Raw genomic sequence first — 18,246 nt, 5'->3', positions numbered from 1 at the left:
TGCGCCAGGCTGAAGCCGGGCTCGGGTGAGAAGGAGCAGCGCAGGGTGGCATCGGTGCCCACCAGGGCCACCACGGGGTCTTCGGGGACCTGGACCTCCAGTGCGCCTGGGGGCAGTGGGGTGGGGCAGTGAGGAAGGGTGTGGACACTGGGAGCCTCCCTAGCTCTCCTCCAGCTTCCATGTTAACCCCAGGCCGGTCCAACCCTCCTTTAAGGCCTGAGACCCAAAGTAACTTTATTATCTGTGGTCCCCATTCAGTCAGCAAGACTATATAGTAAGCACCTACTATTTGTCAAACATAAGGGTTAGAAATGCAACAGAGAAGAAGACCAAGGTCACACCCTTACAGAGCTTACCTTTTAATGGGAGAGAGGGTCAAACTAAGACAAGTTCTCATTAGCCTGGGATTAGGAGTAGGAAAGCCACAGGTCCTTGTTGCGCTCCTTGTTGGCTCATCCATACCCCGAAGGATTAGAGGTGGTAGCTTTTCAAAAATTTGACAGGTACTTTATACCTGTCTGAGCTAGCCGCATTTTCTCATAAGTATATATTATCTTTATTAATCAGAAAGGAGAGTGTATATCAAATGTTAATAGTGGTTTTCTCTCGGGCACCTGGGTGGCTCAGTCGGTTGAGTGTCTGACTTCAGCTCAGGTCATGATCTCGCGGTTTGTGGGTTCGAGCCCTGCCTTGGGCTCGGTGCTGACAGCTTGGAGCCTGGAGCCTGCTTCAGATTCTGAGTCTCCTTCTCTCTCCGCCCCTCCCCCACTTGTGCTTTGTCTCTCTCTGTCTCTCAAAAATAAATGTAAAGAAAAATTTTTAAATTTTTTTTTTCAACGTTTTATTTATTTGGAACAGAGAGAGACGGAGCATGAACGGGGGAGGGGCAGAGAGAGAGGGAGACACAGAATCGGAAACAGGCTCCAGGCTCTGAGCCATCAGCCCAGAGACTGACGCGGGGCTCGAACTCACGGACCGTGAGATCGTGACCTGGCTGAAGTGGGACCCTTAACTGACTGCGCCACCCAGGCGCCCCAAGAAAAATTTTTAAATAGTGGTTTTCTCTGGATGAGAAAGGATAACAAGTACTTTTTCATTGTTGTTTTTTTTTTTCCTAAAAAAACATGATTTGCTTTTATACTGGAAAGAAAGAATGCCCATACCTTTCAAGGTGGTGGTGAGTCACATTCTCACTAAAAGGATATTAAGTTGAGATTTAAAGGGAATGAAAAAGAGCTTGATATACAAAAAGCTAGTGTCAGGGCGCCTGGGTGACTCAGTCAATTGGGCATCCGACCCTTGAAGTCGGCTCAGGTCATGATCTCACGGTTCGTGGGTTCAAGCCCCAAGTCTGGCTCTGGGCTCACAGTGTGGAGCCTGCTTGGGATCTTCTGTTTCCCTCTCTCTCTGTCCTTCCCCTGCGCATGACCTCTCTCTCTCTCCCTCTCTCTCAAAAATAAATACATGAACATTAAAAAAAAAAAAAAAAGAGCTATTGTAAGTGTGTTCCAGCTAGACAGAACAGTGGGTACGGAGGCTCTGAGGCAAGATTCAGCTCCCTATGTGAAAATATCAGGTAGCTGTCCGGTGTGGCAGGAGAGTCTGGATGGGAGAGCTTTGTAAGACCAGTAAAGAATTTAGGTTGCTACATGTAATGGGAAGTCACGGGGTGGCAGGGAAGGTGTTAATCAGCATAATCTGGCTATAATAATGCTTACAACTCACTCTGGCTCCTCTGTCGAGAACGGACTATTTCAGTGGTCCTTGTAAGACGGACACCAGCGAAGCAGGCACGCTCAAAAAGTGTGAGGATCAAGGAGTCATGCCCCAAGGCTGACTGGGATATAGCACCCATTAAAGGTTTCTTGCATTTAGAAAAATAACACTTTACGGTTAGTATTTTTATTGCGAATTATACACAGGGCGAGGGGATCATAATCTTCGTAGTGTGTAGAGACCTCTCAAGGTCTTAACCTGGCCCTGGATCTCTTGCTGCAATCCCAGCCCCAGGCCAGCTCTCCAACTGGTGCCCCGTGGAAGGGGCATTTGGGGATGAAACCTGAGGAATCACCCAGATAAAGCTCTTTCTCTAAAGAAATCAGAGCAGCCGGGACCACAGAGTTGTTTCCTCTTTATGACCAGCAGGTGGCACGAGACACTCAGCTTTGTCTTCCCCTATGGCGGAAGGAGGCAGTCTCTCCCTGTGCCAGAGGCTAAGGATTTCAAATCTGAGGATGTGGTTATTAAAAGTAATGCCATTGTTGAATGCTGACTCTGTGCCAAGAGCCGTGTGGGAAGATTTACATCATTTATTCAACGTGGTGACTGAGCACCTACCGTGTGGCTGCACCAATCCCGGCCCTGGGGATAGACCTTGCTCTTTGAGCAGAGCAGGCAATAAGCAGGTAAACCTATAACATGTCAGGTGGAGGAAAAGGCTGGGAAGAAGCATGCCGCAGTTGAGGACACGGAGAGATGATGTGCTATTTCACACAAGGTAGCCAAGAAAGCTTTGCAGAGGAGGTGACATAGGAGCAAAGACCTGAACAAAATAAAGGATCAAGTCGTGCAAATGTCTGGGGACAGAAAATTCCAGCCAGAGGGAACAGTACATGCAAAGGCCCTCAGGAGGGAACGAACACACACTGCGTGCTCAAGAAACACGTTAGTGCTCACATCACCGGTTTACAGAAAAGGAGACAGGCCAACAAATGCAAAGTAAGTTGCCTGTGGAATCCCAGGGATGGAAAGGCGTGTGGCCAGGGCACAGGGGAGATTGGGAGGACGTTCGCCAAAACCCTCCCCATCCCTGCTAGACAGAGGCTTAGAAGAAGCCCTCGTGGGTGTGGGCGCCCTCCCCCCATCCGGTCCCCACTCTGCTCCCCTCACCTGTGACGCAGACCCACAGCACTGCCAGGGCTGTGGCCAAACGCACACGCACACCCACACCCGCGCTGGCCCAGCGACACAGCATCTTCCTGAGAGGCAGCTGACAGCTGGGCTCTCCGTAGTGGAAGGCTGCCCCTGCCTGCGAGGAAGAGGAAGTGAGGTCTTTGTCTCCAACCAACGGTCCTCCCCAGGCCCTCCCTCACCTCACGCCCCCTGGACCTGGAAGCTCCTGGAAGGCTTCGATTGCCCATTGGCAGGTCCTCCCTCCACACCCTACAAGGCTCCCCACTTGAGGGATTTTTTTGAGAGATGCTGGCAAGAGGGCACTCACTGAGTCACTGGGGAGGCTAGACCAGGGTACATGGGGGCAGCTGGGACCCACCGTTTCAGAACTAAGATGTTGGTATGAACTATCAGGAAGACAGGCAAGGTGGCAAGTAGAGGCAAGGCTGGCCGGCCCAGGGCAAGAATGTGCACAAATCAGTTTGGCTCAGTTTGGCTCTAGACAACAGCTGGTGGGGAGAGTTAAGGGCTGAGGCTGGAGCCAGACATAGAGATAAGCTGAAAGTTCTGAAATTTATCCTGAAGGCAACTGGGAGCCACTGAAGGTTCTGGAACAGGAGAAAGGATATGGTCAGAGCTGTGCTCCATAAAAATGACGCTGATAGCATGTACAGGATAAATGAGAAGAGATAAAGCAGGTCTGGGTGAAAACAACAGCAGTGGAGGACGTGGGGAGAGAGGAAGGGAGCCGGAAGGGAGCCGTCAGAGCGGCCACAGTTTTGAGCCCGGTGAGCAGGCGAGACGGTCGCTGAGACAGAACATGGAGGCATCCGCTGTATGGTGTGTGAAGTTAGCAATGTTTGTGCAGAAACTTCAGGGGAGAGTTCTCGGAGGCAGCTGGTGTAAGCACAGGGGGCCCAAGAGAGAGCATATTTGCTAGTTTGGCGCTCTTTACTGAGTTACTGAGACCAATCGGAAATGGAAGAGGCCAGGCCTGGGGTGGACCCCAGAGGCTGAAGTCAGGACTGAGTGCGAGGTATGTGTGTGGTCACAGGTGAGACCTGAGCCAGAGACGCCCAGACCTCCCTGGGCCCAGCCGTGCTCCCAATCCTGGCTGCCCCCCACGGTGTCTGACTTGGGCAGGCCGTACCCACCTCTACCCTGTCCCATAGCTGCTGCCTGATTGTTCATGCCACGTCCTATGGAGCCACATAACAAGTGTGGATTCGGTCTATCCAACACTGTTCAACAGGAACACAAACGATTTCACATTCTCACAACCACCCAGGGAGAGGGGGGAGTTGACTCGGTCCCATTTTGCAAGAGAAAAAAATAAATAAATAAAGCCCATACAAGTGAGGGGACTTTGTTAGTGTGATATAATTTGCCAGTGAGCACAGATGAGGAGGGTCCGGGTGCCCAGCCTCCTGCCACACCTTTCTGCCTCTCCCAAGGAGCAAATCTCACCCACAGCTGTCAGCATCATGCGGTCACAAGGGACCTGGCCTCAGGCCTTCCAGTCCCAGCCAAGCACCTCCCCCCGCCTTCCCCCCAACACACACCAGGCAGCTGGGCTGAGGGAGTCCCTCAGCCAAACCGGGTGCGTCCTGCCCCCCCCCCCCCCACCCCAGCTGTCCACAGCGGGGAAGCCCTGAGCAGCCACTTCCTTCCCAGACACTTCCGGTCCAAACCTGGCAGCCTCAAAGCCTCGCCGCCTGCTGAGTCAGCAGCCTTCTCGCTCATTCATAAAGGCACCCTTGGCGGGCACCACATCCTGCTGACAAGGGCAACCACTGGCCACAGGAAAAGCTAGCAGGCAGCGGCCTCCCGCACTGCTCCCCACCCCCACCCCCACCCCCAAGGAAGAACCAGGGACTAAGGATTAAGAAGCTTCCAGATGCCAAGGCTCCCTTCCTCTCTTTTACCCCCAGACAAAACCAAGGCCTATCTGTTCTTCCCAGGCCAGCTCCCTCTCTGTTTATGCCTGTCACTCCCACCCTGACTCGTGGGGTCAGCACTCCTCTGACCCACCTGTGCCCTTCCTCACTGGCCCTGCTATCTCTGCTCTGCCCCCACCAACCTCATTGTCTACGATGTCTGCTCTCAGGACCTAAGACAGGAATCTGCTCACATCCTTGCCCATGCTCAAGAACCTTTCATGGCTCCCCGCTTACCACTGAAATAAAGCCACTTTGCTCTGCCTGGCACTCAACACCTTTCTTATGAAGTCTCCAGACATTAAGCCAGGGTCTCTTGGGAATGCCTGCCATTCCTGGGTAGGGGAGGTCAGGGAGCACCTCTTTCCTAATCAGACCTATCAGAGCTCTCCAAGGGCCAAGCTGTCCTTCACTCCAGAGGGAGAATGAGAGGCCTTCCAGGGGTGGGCATTGGGCTTGCCCACCTTGATTACCTTCCTAGATTCTGAGCCCAGGGAAGTTCCCACCCTCATGGTTTACCCTCGGGAAAAGCCTGACGACAGTCTAAAACCAAGATGACCTGAGAATTCCACAGCACCAAGAGCCTCCTACCCCAACAGCCGGGCCCCTAGGGGCTGAGGGCCTGAGGGAGAAATGCATCTCTGAGACAAGGTGCCACACAGGGAATGGGGGCTTGGCCTGGGAACAGAAAGCCAATCACCGCCCATTGGGAGAGACGGCTGCCCCTGTCTCAGAGCCTCATGGAGATGCACAGATCGCATGCTGCATTTGCACAGCCCTGCCCACCTTCTCTACAAAGGGGAATTCTCATCCCCTGGCAGGACGGGCCCTGGAGTCAGCATGCGCCACCCCTCCCCATGAGTCACCAGCCAGCCCTCCCTCCTCCTCTTCCTTCATCCCAGTCTCAGCCCAGTGTGGGAACTCCAAGGAGCCCTGCCAGGAAAGAACACAGAGTGCCTTGGCTTTCCCGGAGAAGCAGGACTGAGGGGACCAGCCCACCCTTGGCCTGACAGTACAGCAAGTTCATCCAACCCCAGCAGAGGTGTGGCCACAGGGAAGCTCCCAAGAGAGGACCCAAGATATGCCCCCATTAAGCCAAAACCAAAAACAAGATACCCCGAACCTAGGGATGCTCAAGAGGAACTCCTTGCCCCCACTATGACCACCCCATACTCTCTTAACCCCCTGCCTCCTCCCAATCTCTGCAGGGGCCACTTGGACAATGCTTCCCACCAAGAGGGCAAGAAGGGTCAAACCGCATAACTAGTGTCAATCTGTGCTAACCAGCATAGCACAGAGGCAGAGCTTCTGAAAACAGCAGTTTAGCACCTGGATCAAGCTATGCCTGAAGCACACCTAGACTGCCCAGATACTTGAGTCATTCTTTTTTTTTTTTTTTTTTTTTTTTTACTCAAGCTACTTTCAGCTAAGTTTTTATTGTCTGCATTTGAAGGACTCCTTGAATATACATTCATTTGTATATTCAGTAGTGCATTTAACCACTCACTGAGTACCTGGTAGGCAGGCCTACCAGATCTGGGGACAGAGAGATGACTAAGCTGTGTCTGTCCTCAAGGAGCCTGCATTCCAATAGGGAAGTGCATGTAAATCACTGCACTTCAATATAGTATATTAAGACACCATAAGAACTACTTGGAAGCACCTCAGAGACGTAATAACCCTAAAGGTGAGTCCTGAAAAATGACGAGCAGCCCCGCAGGTAGACAGGCTGGGAAGGGTAGCTCCTCCCCAGCCCCAAGTGACCTGTCCTCCTGGCACTGCCTATGTGCCCAGATCCCTTTGAAATAGTAGGAAATGAGTTCCAAGTTCGGCGTTCTGCTCTCAGCTCTGACACTGCTGTGCAGTTTTTAACAGATGACTTCCCCTGTCTAAATTCAGTATTCCTATGTATAAAAGAGATGCTTTGCTGGCACCGCCCGGGGGGCTCAGTTGGCAGAGCATCCAATTCTTGACTTCAGCTCAGGTCATGATCTCGCGGTTCGTGGGATTGAGCCCCATGTCGGGCTCTGCGCGGACAGCACAGAGCCTGCTTGGGATTCTCTCTCCCTCTCTCTATGCCCCTTACCACATGCATACCCTCTCTCTCTCTCTCTCTCTTAAAAGGAATAAATAACCTTAAAAACAAAGTACGACAAATGCTTTGCTGGACCCTCGTGGAACTTGATCAGTACGTTAAACTTGCATGTACCGTATCCTTGAGGTATAGCCAGTTTAGTTAACTACCACGCAGGTCACATTGAAATGTACAAAATGACTGCAGTGGAAACCACCAGTTTCCCCCTATACCTACTCTCCTTCTCTGTAGAATTTTGAATTAGGCACATGGCCACTCAGCTAAAGACTACAGAGCCCAGCCTGCCTTGCAGGGGAAACGTGTGTCCGTGTGACCATCTTCCGGCTAACAGGGTAAGAGAGGAACTGATGTGTGCAACGTCTGGGTCATACCCTTAAACAGGGGGCGCATACCCTCTCTTTTCTCCTCCCCTTTCCCACTAGCTGAAACAGCTGGGGTGGCCATCTGAGGCCACGCTGCCAAAGGCAACGCTCTGGAGACTTCAGAACAGCAAGACGCAAGGCCCCCTGAGGGGCTGCAGTATCAGCCCTGGACATACCCGGACTGTCACATGGGTGAGAATAAGCATCTACTCTAGCGTCACTGTTATTTTGGGTCTTTCTTAACAGCATCTGAAGTGACTAATTTAAGGAGCCATCCCTCCCCTCCTTTCCATCCTTCTCTCCCAGCTCTTCCCACCCCATGAAAATTGCCACTGCTCAGAGCAGCAAAAGGAAACCACATCTAAAATAGGTGTTTCAAAATACGAACTGGACACTGTGTCATTTCAGTCACTTAATGATGCCTGGGCCCAGCTCAGGAGATATTTCAAGGGTAGATGTGACCCGGCTTGGGGATTGTATGGGAAGGAGGGGCTGAAAGAGGCAAGGACATCCTGAAGGCTTGAACAAATGGGCACATGTGCGCACCCATCGTAAGATGGGGAGACCTGGAAATGAAGCATGTTTAAGAGGAAGCTTCCCACTGGGCTTGAGCTACAGGTCATCCGTGCCAAATGTCACATGGACTCCTGGACACACAGAGCTGGAACTCAGAACAGGACAGGGAGATACCCACGCGCTCATAGGGATGGGAGCCAAAGTTGGGATCGTTGAAGAAGATTTTGGAAAGAGAACAGGTCCCCCAACAAATTCTGGAGAAACTGCAGAAGTTAATGGTCACGTATCAGAACAGGGAACCTCTCTCTGGCCACCCTCATGACCCATTTGCCCCCTCCAGTGATGGGCACCCACTACCTCCCAAAGAAGTCCGCTGGTTTGGGGGCAGCTGTCACTGGTAGAAAGCTCTGCCCTATCCTGAGCCCAAATCTGTCTCCCATACAGTCCTCCTTTGACCTTGTAGAACAAGTCTGCCTCCTCCCTGCAAGTTTTAGATCTTCTTCTCCCTTGATGAGCTCACACTGGGCAGCCATGCAATATTATTCACCAAGATGACCCAAAATAACAGAGGCCAAGTTGTGGCCAATGACCGGAAGCCATTTAGTCACATTGCTGCTGATTCTCATCTCTGCCATCCTCTTCTGACGGACTTGGGGAAGGGGTGGAACTTTATGGGATGTTTCATTCGGGTTCCCATTACCTTTCAGCCAGCTAAGCTGAGTCCGTCACTCCGACTGCCACGATCTTCTCTTTCAAATTGTGGCAAAATGTAAGGAACGTGAGGTTTACCAGTCTGACCATTTTGAATGTACAGTTCGGTGGTGTGAAATACAGTCACAGTGTTGTGTAACCATCGTGATCTTTTCAAGTACTGTTTTGACAGTTCCTGGTACGCAGAAAGCAATCGATAATTTTTTGGTGGATGAGAACAAGAAAAATGAACGTCACCCCCCCCCCAAAATTGCTCTCTTCTCCGTGCTTTTTTCCTCGTGTCATCAAGGTCCTCAGGAAGAGGACAGGAACAGGAAGACCCCGCAGCACTAGGTTCTGTCCCTGGATCAACGTCCATCCGCTATTCAGGGCTCTGAGATTAGGAGTCTTCCTACCCAGCTGCCCATCACATGTCCTATCCGCAAGGTGTCACTACTTCTGGCAAAGGACCGGTCAAATGAGGAGAACCAGGAAAAAAAAAAAAAAGGCTCATTTGAAGAAGATGTACTCCTCTTCAAGTGCTCGATTAATGACTGGTTCCAGGATTTTGTCAGGGGTGAAGGACACGATCACCAATCTGTTGTTCCCATAATTGGCCTTCTCTCCCCTAAAACTGGCCATCTGCTCATCTCAGGCGTCCTGGCATTCACTTCTCCATTCATGCAACAAACATGAAGAAGTACTATGGGGGTGGAGGGTCCAGCAGTTCCCTGGAGGGGTGGAGAGGTTCCGAGGAGGAGACATTTCAGCAGTCTGGCAGCTTGAGCAAAGAGTGGGCCCCCACAGCACCCTCTGAGAAGACAGGGGCTCTGAGGAATGGCTGCCAGGAGATGGGGCAGGGGAGGTGGTCGGGGGGTGGTTAAGGATTGATTCTGTACGCTGTGGGAAACCGTAGAAGGCTATGACCCCCACCCCCTCTGTCTACTCCAGTTGTCCTGAAATCTCCCGGACAGCTACTCAGCTACCTTATCTCCAAGTTCACTCAGCACCAGGTCAGACAATCACAGGGGCCAGAAGATAAATCCATGTGAAGCAGATTATCACCTCCCCACCTGGCCTGAACACCTTCTTCACAGCTTCTGCAACTTCCTTCTTTGACAAAGAAACAAAATAGATACTGAGCAGACCTTCTCTGCCTTCAGTAGTCAGTCTTGATACTCTTTGTCACTTTCCTCCGCATCCTTCATTCTAGAGTGCTTCTCTCTTGTTCTACACTGGCTCCTTCTAATAACAAGGCTCCCCTGTCCTGCAGGGAACCTAGTCCATGTGGTGCTGGTGGGACTGACCCCCAGCGTGGGGCCTCAGCGGGTGTCCAGAACGGACTCATTGGAGAACCCTCAGTGATTGGCTCTGGAACAGGCCTATGAGCCAAACCACACCCCATCAGACTTCCCAGAGCTGTTCTGCTGGAGCTAGTGGAAAAGACTCTTTCTGTAAAGGTCCAGATAGTAAATATTTTAGGCTTTGCAGGCCATCTGATATCTGTCACAACTACTCAACTCTGCCATTGTACAGGGAAACAGTCATAGACAATGTATATATGAATGAGCAGAGCTGTGTTCCAACAGAACTTTATTTATGGACACCCAGATTTGAATTGCATGTAATTTTCATGAATCACATGATTTTTTTTTTTTCAACCATGACAAATGTAAAAACCATTCTTAGCTGTGGGCTATACAAAACAAGCAGCAGAAGATTTGGCCCACGGGCTGCAGTTTGTAGGAACTGGATTACAGATCCACTAGCTCCAGTCTCAAAGACGCCCAGCTAGCAGCAAAAATGGGAAACAGTGGGGAACTGGTACATTAATTATGGTGCATCTACGTAAGGGAATAGCACATAGCTTTTGAAAAGAATGTGTACTAATATGGAAATAATTCCACGGCATATATCATGTCAATAAGGTATACTGTCAACTGTGTGATCTCATTTCTATATTAACAAATGGTCCCATGGTCCTCTCTCTCTGTGTCAATATCACCTATGTTTCAGTACAGGTCCTTCCTTCTCCAGCACTGAACCTCCTGGGGTTGGCTCCTAGGCCTTCTCCTCAAATCTCTCTACTATTTTTTCCTAGATGACTTCATCCACTCCCGTGGCTTTAAATATCATTTATATGCTGGCAACTTCCAGATTTTCTTCTCCAAGCCCACACCTCTCTCTCTGAGCTCCAACTGTCCCCTCAACATCTCTGTGCCAGTGACTCACTTTTAACCTGTCCCTCTTCAAACTATTGATGTACCCCTCAAACCTGTTCCTCCCCAGCTCTTCCCACATGGGAAAGGCACCACTCTCCACTCTCTGCTCAAGCCAGAAACCTGAGTTTCTCTCACCTCGACAATCCATCACCAAGAACAACCATTCCTAACCCCAAAATATATTTTAGGGGTCAGCAAACTATGGCCTGAGCACCGGATCCAGCCCACTGCCTGGTTGGTCAGCTCACCAGTTAAGAAAGGGTTTACTTTCTTACGTGGTTGGAAATCAAAAGAATATCTCATGAGGCACGGAAATCACACAAAATTCAAATTCCAGCGTCTGTAAATAAAGTTTCATTGGAACATAGCCACATTTCATTTACGTATTGTCTGTGGCTGCTTTTGCACTACAAACAGCAGAACAGAGTAGTTGCAATAGTCACAAAGCCTAAAATATTTACTTTCTGGCCCTTTGCAGAAAAAAAGTCTGCTGACTTTTCTGATAGTTTCACTCCTGTTTCTCTCCACCTGTGCGGTTCTCTCTGGTCTGCCAAGTCGTCATCATCTCTTGCCTGGATGACCACAAAAGCTTTTTCACTGGTCCCTCTACTTTCTCTCTCATCTCCCCACCCAGTTGTATATTCCAGTCTTGACTCTACACAGCAAACAGAATAACTGCTATAAAAACATAAATTGCATCAGGCCAACACGTTCAATATTTAATCAGCTCCTCCATGGCCCACAGAACCCTACCCGGTCCAGCCTCACCTCCTCCCACCTGCCCCTCGCCACAGTGGCCTCTTCTACGCCCTATAACATGCATGACATAGGTAACATCTCTATCCTGAGAGTCACCTTGGCAGAAAAGCCAGGCAGAGATCTGCCACTCCAAGGAAATCCCTGTTACTCACTGCACAGCTTTCTTTTCCTCATGTCATACTAGAACCTCCCTGAGAAGAAACAGCATCTGCTCTATTGACTATTGTATCCTTAATTCTAGCAAAGTCCCGGCACATAATGAGTGCTCAGTGCCTTGTTGAATAAATGAAGGAGTGCGTGTGTGTTTAGATAGATAGTAAGAGATGGATGTTTGTATGTGGGAAAAGGGTCTGGAAGTGTGACAGTGAACCCAACTCCGGGGCATGGGAATGAGGGTAAGCGTCTATGTGCACTTCTTGATATACTTCTGTAACTTTGACAATGAGCATGTAATTCCTTTGCAATTAACAAAAAGAAAACAGCAAAACTTCAAAGATTTGTATAGATTTTAGACCAGGTTCCATCACTCACTTGCTAGGCTCCCTAGGGCAAACCCATGTCTCTCCAGGTCTTTATCTCCTCAGTCCTCAAAGGAAGGTCCCACCACCATCCCGTGCTATAAGCTTGATCACAGGTTGAGCTGCTGTAGTCAGAAGAGACTTCATGGAAGAAGTGAGCCCTGGTGTTTAAGGAGATGCCTCTGGAGTCAGAGATACAGGTTTAAATCCAGACTCCACTTCCTAGTCATGAGACTTTCAGAAGACATCCTCTCTGAGGCTCATTTATAAAATAAAGATTATAAATTACCTTCTAGGATGATTATAGGACAGCCTGCGAATGGCCTCCCTGTTGACCTTCCCTTTTCCTGATAACCTGAGTCAGTATGGGCCTTTTGTGTTGTTAAATGGAATCGTGAGGCCACCTTGTCTGCCCCAGGATACAGTTTGGGCTTAGGAGCAGGCAGCTCCCGGTTCAAATTCTGACTCAAAAGTTTTGCTAAACACATGATCAAGTATAAATGACTTAACCTCTTTGAGACTTGGTTCCACATCTCTAAAACAGGAGTCACAATCCCTACCCCACAAGGGCTGCTATGAGAATAAAATAAGACAATATACAGAAAGGACTTGGGAAAGCACCCAGCACCTACAAACAGCAGTAATAATTGTTATTCCTGTCACGATTATTGCCATAGGCATAGGGATAAGGCCTCCCGGACCCCCTGCACTGAGCATCACCCCCGCTCCCCAGCCAGGAGCTCCTCTGTTGGATTATACATCAGGTCCCTGAGACCATTACTCCTTCTATGACCCCCTTTCCACCAAGAATCCCACCTGCACCCCAGCTCCAAAGCAGCAGACTCACAATCTGGTCCCATCTCTGTGGCTCATCCCTAGCGGTTCTCTCCCCCTTCCTCCTCCCAAATACAAGATCGCAGCACCAAGCATCATGGGCTCCAGCCCCTACTGCCCCTGCTGCTACCATATCCCCCAGTACAGGGCACAAACTCCAGTGTCCCCTGAGGGAAGGCCCAGTCCCTGGGAGGCCATGTTGACGTTAGGGCAACCTGGGAGCCCAGAGATAGTTATCTCTTCCTACTCCCGGGATCCCAATAAAAAATGCTTCTCATTCCCCACTCCTAGTGGGTTTCCCTCTGATACTCTCCCTATGCCTCAGGAAGGTCAGATGCCCAAAGGAATTAGGGGCGTGGAGGAGGCATCCGTTCTCTGGACCACAAAGAGAATGAGAGGGAGAGTGGGAGCAGATGGCAGGGAACACGAGTCAGAACTGGAGAGTGGAGGAAGGGCTCTGGAGGCACGAGAGTGCTGAGGACTAGGCCTCTGGAGAAGCAAGCACTCTCAGCAATGGCCCCGGCTAGGATACCCAGGTCACGCCTGCTCTCTCCCCAGCCTCCCGAATGAGTCCCCTCTGCCTTGCCGTCGGGACCTTTAGCACGTCTTGCCAGACTCCAGAAGCAGGGGTAAAGCCTTTCCCTGCCTCCAGAGTGGCAGAAAGAACCTGTTCTAGGGACAGACAGCATTGCAGCTCCAGCATTTGCTAGCTGTGTGTCCTTGGACATGTGACTTCCCCTCTCTGGGCCTTGGCTTGCCCATGTATACAATACAGCTAATGATACCCTACTCCACAGGACTGATATGATTCAATGAGATGATATCTACTAAACATCCAGAACAAACCTCCCCCCACCCCAAACCTGAAAACTCCACGTTCCTATCTGGAACTTCATACTGCAGGGGTGGCAAAACCAGGATAAGGCAGCCAAGGGTTGCATAAAAGCACATGTGCCCTCTCCCAAATGTTTGATGCGCTTGAGACCAAAGGAAATTTCTCAAGGATCACATCCACCAGTTCCCACCCTCTTATTTCCCCTAAACCCAGACTATGCTTCCCCATTTGCTAGTGAACCTTCCTGTCACTCCTGGCCTGGGGTGTGGAAAAAAGACAGCAATGAGAAGTAGACACCCCCACCCAGAGGATAAGCTCATGGGCAGTGACATCATCCTGCCTGCCCTTCTTCCCCCTCCCTTGACCCCATGACTCAGGTCCACAGCCTCAGGTCCCATGTGGTCATAATCCTGGAGGCTGCTTGGATTTGGATCATTTTCTTCACATTTAAAACCCCACATGTCCAACCAAGAACCAGCCAGCAGCAGGCCAGAGACTTGTTCTATAACACTAAGAATCTCCTTGGGCGCTGTGGAATCACAGCTCTATGATCACCCTGACAATCGGACCCCAAACGGTACTGCCCACCTCACTGTCAAGGCCAAATCCTGCCCCAAAGAATGAAGATTTATAACTCCAGACAAGACAAGACTACAGGTGAAGGGTGGAGGAATTCTCCCAGGAAGGCTTCGAAGTCACCCTCACCAGAGTAAGGACACAGCCTCCTCGGAAGGGACAACATTTCCATAAATGTCCTTTCCACAAACATTCAAGCACCCAACCTGGCTGTCAGGCATCGGAGCATCTCCAACATTCAGCCAACCTGCCTCCATTGGGTACCTGGTCAGACTGCAGAGGGCCAGGAACAGGACAGAAAAACAGGTCCCCAAATCCCAGCACTCATGCCCACCATCAGGCTTGCATTAACACAGGCTTCTCACCTCTAACAAGCCAAGTCCCCCAGTGGTCTGAGTTCTTGCAGCACAGGAGTCTGGAGTAAATTGGAAAGCTCACTGAAGGCAAGCAGGAGAAACCACTACTGATGTCACTGAAGAGAGGAAGAACTCCAAACATCAGTCATGGGACCAATAAAAGCATTGCTGAGGCCACTTGGTGCAAAGCTCACTCCTTCAAAAGTCCCCTTGCCCTACAACCCCTTAGCTCAAAAACCCACGTTCACAGCCCTGACCCAAAGTGAAGAAGAAAAATTTCACTGATGCCAGACGTGTCCTAATGTCAGACTATGATGTATGTAATATGAGACAGAAAGGGTTCCGTGCGCTCGATAGTTAAACATAAGTGTTAGTGCTAAAGCTTGAGAACTCCAGATATCAGGGAAATATACTCACCCCAAAATATTCCCATCCCCAAATGAGCTGGAAATATGAGCCATCGCTCATAGCCTACAGCCCCAGAGCCCTCCACCCCTCCCTGCCACTCAGATGGGCCCAACCCATCAGACAAGTTTCAACTACAATTTCAAGTTCAGACTTTAATTTCCCTCAGCCCCCAAAACTACAAGGAAGGCTGCACAGCATCAGATTTCCTAGGGATTTCTGGGAGGCCAGAGGGAATGAGAGGAAGTCAAACTAAATGAGTAACTCTCTTAAAGACAGAACAGCTTCATTACGTTCTAATACAGAAGCTAACTTCTAAAGACGAGCGTGTAAAAAAGGACCTGGGGCCTTAATTTAATAATGAAATTGACTCATTACAATTATCCACATCCAATTTGAAGGTAAATAGTTTTTCTCAATTAAGTCAAACAAACCCTTTCCCTCTTCCCCCAATGTTTTCTGCTTTACTATTTTGCCTAACGTCTTCTTTCCCTCAGCGATAGATCCATCCATATCTGAGTCATCTGTCACGCATTTCTCATTAGGGAAGGTCTGGCTTAGAAATAAATCCCCTTTTCTGGCGGTTCACTGCCTTAGGCCACCAAACCTGCCAACTCCCTCCCTAAACAGCAACCGAGGGCCTTGGAATCTCCTTGGGAGATTCAACCCCCTCTCCTCTAGTGTGTCCCCACCCCGGTCCCCACCTTCCCGCCACCGAGTTCCCCAGCTCCTCTCCGCCCCACCTCACCCACCATCTCCTGGACACTTCCCGAGCCCAAATTGCCCGCCCCATCCCTGCTCCCTCGTGTTCGCCTCCCACCCCAACACCTATTCAACCTTTCACCCTGGTCAGCTGTCCCTACCGGTTCTCGGAATCTGTCCCCCTTGCTCCCGCTGCTGCCCGTCAAAGAGTCCTCTACTCGGTCCTTCAGGGCCAAGCAGAGTGGGGCTCCCTTCTCCACCCCTCCCCTCCCCGGCAGCTCTCCCTCCTCGGGGATGGGACTCGGTGTTTTCTTCTACAGGCCCGGGAGACCCCGCGCTTCCCTCCTAACTCCGGCTGGCTTCCCTGAGCCTTCCAGAATCAACACAGTGACAGATCTGTCCCCACGCCCCTGCACGCCCAGGGCCTCCGGTAATCACAAGCACCCACCAGCCTCCTCCAGGGCCTCCCGGGTGAGGGCAGGTCCCTCAGTGCCCCAGCCCCCTCGGCGGCGAGGTTGGGGCGGGGTTGGATTCCGGCGGCCCCCGCGCGTCGGGGGCCCAGAGCCGGGCTGCGCCGCGGACCCGAGGAGATGGCCGGGTGCGGGCGCCCGGCGAGGGAGGGCACGGCACGCGGTTCGGCGGCCCCGCACCGCTCGGGCGCAGACAAAGGCCGCCCCCGCCCGCACGGGCCCGCGCCACGCAAGCACTCACCGCGCCGCGCCGGCTCTCGGGACGCGGGGACGCGGGGACGCGGGGACGCGGGGACGCGGGGCGGGGGGGGGACGCGGGAACGCGGCAGAGCGCTGTCGAGTATCCGCCGCCGCGAGGCCGGGCCGGAGTTCGGGGTCGGGGGCGGCCCCGCGAGGCCGAGGGGCGGGGCGGGCTGGAGGAAGCCGCGGGCCCGGAAAGGCAGCCCGGGTGTGCCCCAGAGGCGGGATTGGCCCCGCGGCGGCGGGCCGGCAGAGGCCTGAGCCCTGAGCCCGCCCGCTGGGCAGGGCATCGGCCCGGACCCCGCCCCAGACCCCAGTCCGTACCCTGGAGTCGGGCCAGGGGGCGCTGGTTTGATCGTGCCCATCCCCCCCGCCCTGTTCCCACACTCCCAAGATCCAACGTGTAGTTTCTGCGAGAAGGGACAGGTGACTGCCCGCTGACTACCCCCACCCTCCAGACTGCTGGCGGCAGAGCCAGAACCCGGATCCCGCTGGCCGACCCCAGCCCCGGGTTCTCCCTAGGCCCCGGGTTGGTACTGCGGCCTGGAAAGGGTTAACTCGACTGCGAGGAATTAAGAGCTGCAGGGAGCTCTCTATAAATACAGTGTCGTGGGCGCCTGAGCCAACCGCAGGGTAATTTCCACTGGGCTGGTTTTCCTCTTTTCCTCCCTCCCACCCACAGCCACCCGACCAGCCCTGCCCCCAGCCCCAGGCCAAGCTCCAACAGGGGGAGCAGCTCTGACACCCCCACCCCCAACACTTTGCCTGGGCTCTGTCCTTACAGGACCCAGCTCCAGCGTGGGAGGAGATGGGGGGGGGGGGGTCAGGCCCTTGCTTTGGCGCATCCTGTCCCTGCACCTGTTCTCTGACCTGTTCTTCATCGGTTACAGACGGTAACACCTACAGTGTAGCCAGGTTTCTTTGGGCCAGAGTCTAGTCTACTAGCTTTCCTTGCTGGGCCTCTTTAGATCCTCACAGCAGCCCCACCAGGGGTAGATAATATCATCCCCGTTTTACAGATGAGAAACCTGAGGCTGGATGAAAGGACTCTAAACTTGTGCTTTCGCCAGGCCCACCATCAAGTGGCAGCAGCAAAAGGGGAAAGGGCTCAGGAAATATAAATGAATACATACGTGTCTCTGTGTGTCAGCCACTGTTTTAAGTTCATTTACCATTTTATCTCATTTACTCTTCACGACTCAGTGAGGTGCATACCGCCATTATTATCGTCATTGTTACAAATAAAGAAATTAAGACACAAACAGATTAATAACTCACTAGAGGATAAGACTGTTAAGTGGAAAAACAGGATTTGTCTCCTTAAGTTTAAGTGCTGAATGCAAACTTAATTCTGTGTGTGTATGTGTGTCTGTGTGTGTGTGTCAGTGGTGCATGGATATGTGTGTTTGTGAGCAATTCTGTATTGGAGTCTATGTGCACTTGTGTTTCTTAATATAAACTTGATAGCCAGTGTGTCTGTGTAACTGCTTCTAGGGATGCGGGCAGAGAGCAGGCATTCAAGACCTGGCCATCTGGTCCAGGGTCCTTGGAGGTCATCAGCCTCCCCGCCAACCCATGCTGCTCCCCCTGCCCTGTCAGGGCATGTCCAGCCTGGGCCTGGCCTCGTAGATATCAGGATGAGCAGCCCCCACCAAGCCCCACAATTTGGGGAGAAACATCCAAGGAACAGGTGTTGTCCCTAGGCTGAGAGCCAGGATGCCTGCAGCAGGACCCTGGAGGTGGCATTTGAACGAATCTAGAAGGTACTCTCCTTCCCTCTACCAAGATTCAACCCTGTGCCTTGTGCCCTGCAGGGGCGACACAGGTCCTGTCCCAG

At 51.8% G+C, this 18,246-nt stretch overlaps 1 protein-coding gene across 1 annotated transcript in view; it reads right to left on the bottom strand.

The window, feature by feature from the left end:
• Positions 1 to 16,590, bottom strand: part of CD276 (CD276 molecule) — a 26,534-nt gene extending 9,944 nt beyond the window's left edge. Inside the window, 4 exon segments of the mRNA XM_040493217.1 lie at positions 1 to 2; positions 4 to 106; positions 2,890 to 3,028; positions 16,411 to 16,590. The exon segment at positions 1 to 2 is cut by the window's left edge and continues 174 nt beyond it. Coding sequence (XP_040349151.1) covers positions 1 to 2; positions 4 to 106; positions 2,890 to 2,974 — 190 coding nt within the window. The 5' untranslated portion in view covers positions 2,975 to 3,028; positions 16,411 to 16,590.
• Between the last annotated feature and the right edge of the window lie 1,656 nt (positions 16,591 to 18,246).

The sequence above is a fragment of the Herpailurus yagouaroundi genome, unplaced genomic scaffold (genome assembly GCF_014898765.1).
Source record: "Herpailurus yagouaroundi ecotype Mexico unplaced genomic scaffold, PumYag 184, whole genome shotgun sequence".
Lineage (NCBI taxonomy): Eukaryota > Metazoa > Chordata > Mammalia > Carnivora > Felidae > Herpailurus > Herpailurus yagouaroundi.
This window is presented reverse-complemented; position numbering and strand designations above follow the sequence as displayed.